The sequence below is a fragment of the Eurypyga helias genome, unplaced genomic scaffold (assembly GCF_000690775.1).
Source record: "Eurypyga helias isolate BGI_N326 unplaced genomic scaffold, ASM69077v1 scaffold50585, whole genome shotgun sequence".
NCBI classification, from domain to species: domain Eukaryota; kingdom Metazoa; phylum Chordata; class Aves; order Eurypygiformes; family Eurypygidae; genus Eurypyga; species Eurypyga helias.
Window position 1 is genome coordinate 689 of NW_010250467.1, and position 2,371 is coordinate 3,059.

General features: G+C 55.3%; 1 protein-coding gene across 1 annotated transcript; it reads right to left on the reverse strand.

Moving 5' to 3' along the window:
* Positions 1-1,101: 1,101 nt before the first annotated feature.
* Positions 1,102-1,252, reverse strand: LOC104509653 (anaphase-promoting complex subunit 16-like; the record flags this gene model as incomplete). Its single annotated transcript, XM_010151670.1, has 1 exon — positions 1,102-1,252. A coding segment is annotated over exon 1 (142 nt), but the record flags the coding sequence as incomplete, so codon positions are not given.
* Positions 1,253-2,371: the final 1,119 nt, after the last annotated feature.

Below are 2,371 nucleotides of genomic sequence, written 5' to 3' on the forward strand. Positions count from 1 at the left end.
TCTTTCCCAACATGCCCTCCCCTCTCCTCCGACCCGCAGCTCGGACATCCCGCCCGAGCAGCCGTCGGGAGGAACAGCTGCCCGGCTGTTTGGCAGCACGAAGCGCTTCATTATTTTAATTTGTTTTGAGGGCTCGTTAAGTTCGGTGAGCAAGCCTTTAGTCGTAATTACCTCAACAGACCGGCATATGGGCTCTAACGTGTAATAAAAACAGTCCTTAAGTTACATCGGGATCGGTTCCCGGCTGCCCTACGCTGCTGCAGTCGCGCTCGTCCCTACCAGGATGCAGTCACCTGGGAGCTGCAGGCGGCAGTGTGACACGGGAAGTTCAAGAGGAGCAGACAGACAGACCGACCTTGGTTTAACCCTGTCATCCGGAGGACCTGCCCTTCCTCCCTCCCCCAGAGCCGGGGCTGGGACGTGCCGTTGCGACGCGCCCAGGTCTCCTTCAGGCAACGCCGGTGAAGCCCGGGGGCTCAAGCCCCCAAACACAAGGGCCCCGACCCTCTCCAGAGAGCCCTGCAGGAACACCTTGACTAGATGGAGCCCGAAAGGGGAACGTGCCCAGCCTGGAAGGATTAAGAGAGGGTTATCCTCCTGATTAATCCCCTTGCAGACCTCTGTGGCGAGGTTTTAAATTGGGCCGAGGACAAAAGCAAGCCGTACGTTTCCCGACCAGCAGAGATACAAGCTGCCTCCTGTACTAACTCGGTCAAATCCAACCCCAGAATGCCTTTTGCCAAGAAAAATACTCCTGCCTCAGCTATCTTTACCGTGATTCCTGCCAGACATCAAAGGATCAGCTAACAATGAGCAATTAACACTGTCATGTTCCCTTTCAGGTAGATGGCTTCCTCGTCTGAAGCATCGTCATGGAGCTAAAAAACAGATGACTGCCAGAAAAACGACTTCCTCATGAACAACTGGTGGGAAAGCCAGGCCTGCTCGGGACCCACCCAAACCCTGGTGCTTCCTTCCTCCCTCCAGCTTTTGCCAAGCTAAAGTCCAAAAAGGCAGCAGGGGTGCCGAGCTCGGCAACTCCCTTTCCGGGTTGCCTGTGCACCAGGAGGACCAGGAAAAGAGAAGGGCAAGAGCAATCACCTTCCAGCATCTCCCCAGCTCCTTTGGGGTAAGTGAAGAGGGCTTTTCGGGGAGATGCCAGGTCCGAAACGCTGAACCCCGATCCTGTTACAGAGCTGCCGCTGACTCCTCCGGCTGAAGAAGATGAGGAAGAGGCCGCCATTTCACCCTGTCCCAGCCTGGAAGAACACAAAAGGGAGTTAGGAAGGGCGTCTCGGAGTTTCCCAGGGCGCAGAGCCAGCAACCGCACGTGTATCTGACGGCAGATGAAGGCGGTGAGGTCCGGGAAGAAGCCAGCGAGCGCAGCTTTGGGCGGCCACCCCTGCAACCTCAAAGCACGGGTGGTTGGACGCTGCCCTACACGCGTGGGAGAGGCTGCCTGCGCCCCGCTGCCTGCGAGGGTGCAATGAGCTGTCGCACCACGTGGTGGCACCCGGAAACCGAAGGTAACCCAAGCCCTGACCCCCCTCGGACAAGGGGCCTGGGAATTCTGCGTGCGTAAAAATAACCTGGCACGGGTCGCTGGCCTCAATTCGCTGGCCTTCAGCTGCCTGGCGCTTTTCCCGTGACCCAGGGCTGTAAAAAGACTTTTCTTTTTTTTTGCCTTGTTTCCAGGAGCACAAACGCAGAAAAAGTCCTGCTGCCTCATAAAACCTGGAAGCCCGCAGGACTGCCAGTTCCAGTGCCGCATCCTGCGCGAAGCCACGCCGCGCCCTGTTTGCAGCAGCTGCTCCAGACACGCTTTTGCTTTTAAAAAACAGCATTTGACCTAAACCAGCAAGGGCTGGGCAGCCCTCCGTCTGTACAGCACCGGCCCGGTCGCCTGGTGCATTCCCAGCCTTGGAGTTTTCTCAGCCTTGTTTTTAAGAGGTGCTGGCTGGCTGTCCTGACAGAGTACTTAAATTTGTCACGTACCTGTCTGATAGTAAAAAAACTGTCACTTAAAAGTGACAGCGCCTACTACTCCTCTAAACCACTCGACAAGCACTTCCCAATTATCCGACTACTACACACCTATCCTACCTATTTAATACACTTTGGAGACTCTTCAGGCCACGCAGGCAGTGCCTTTGGAAAGCCTCAAGGTTTTAGTGGAGAAAAGGGGTTTTTCAAAGGCTGTCCCAACTAGGAACTGCGTGTTCATCCACCCTTAAGCTCCAAGCTGTTTGGTGTAGGGTGTGTGATACAAAATGCCACCTCCCAGGAGGCGGGGGGCTTCCAGGCTGCAAAGGAAAAATGCCTTGGATGAAAGAAACTTTTAATGGGCTACGTTATAGAATCACAGAATGGT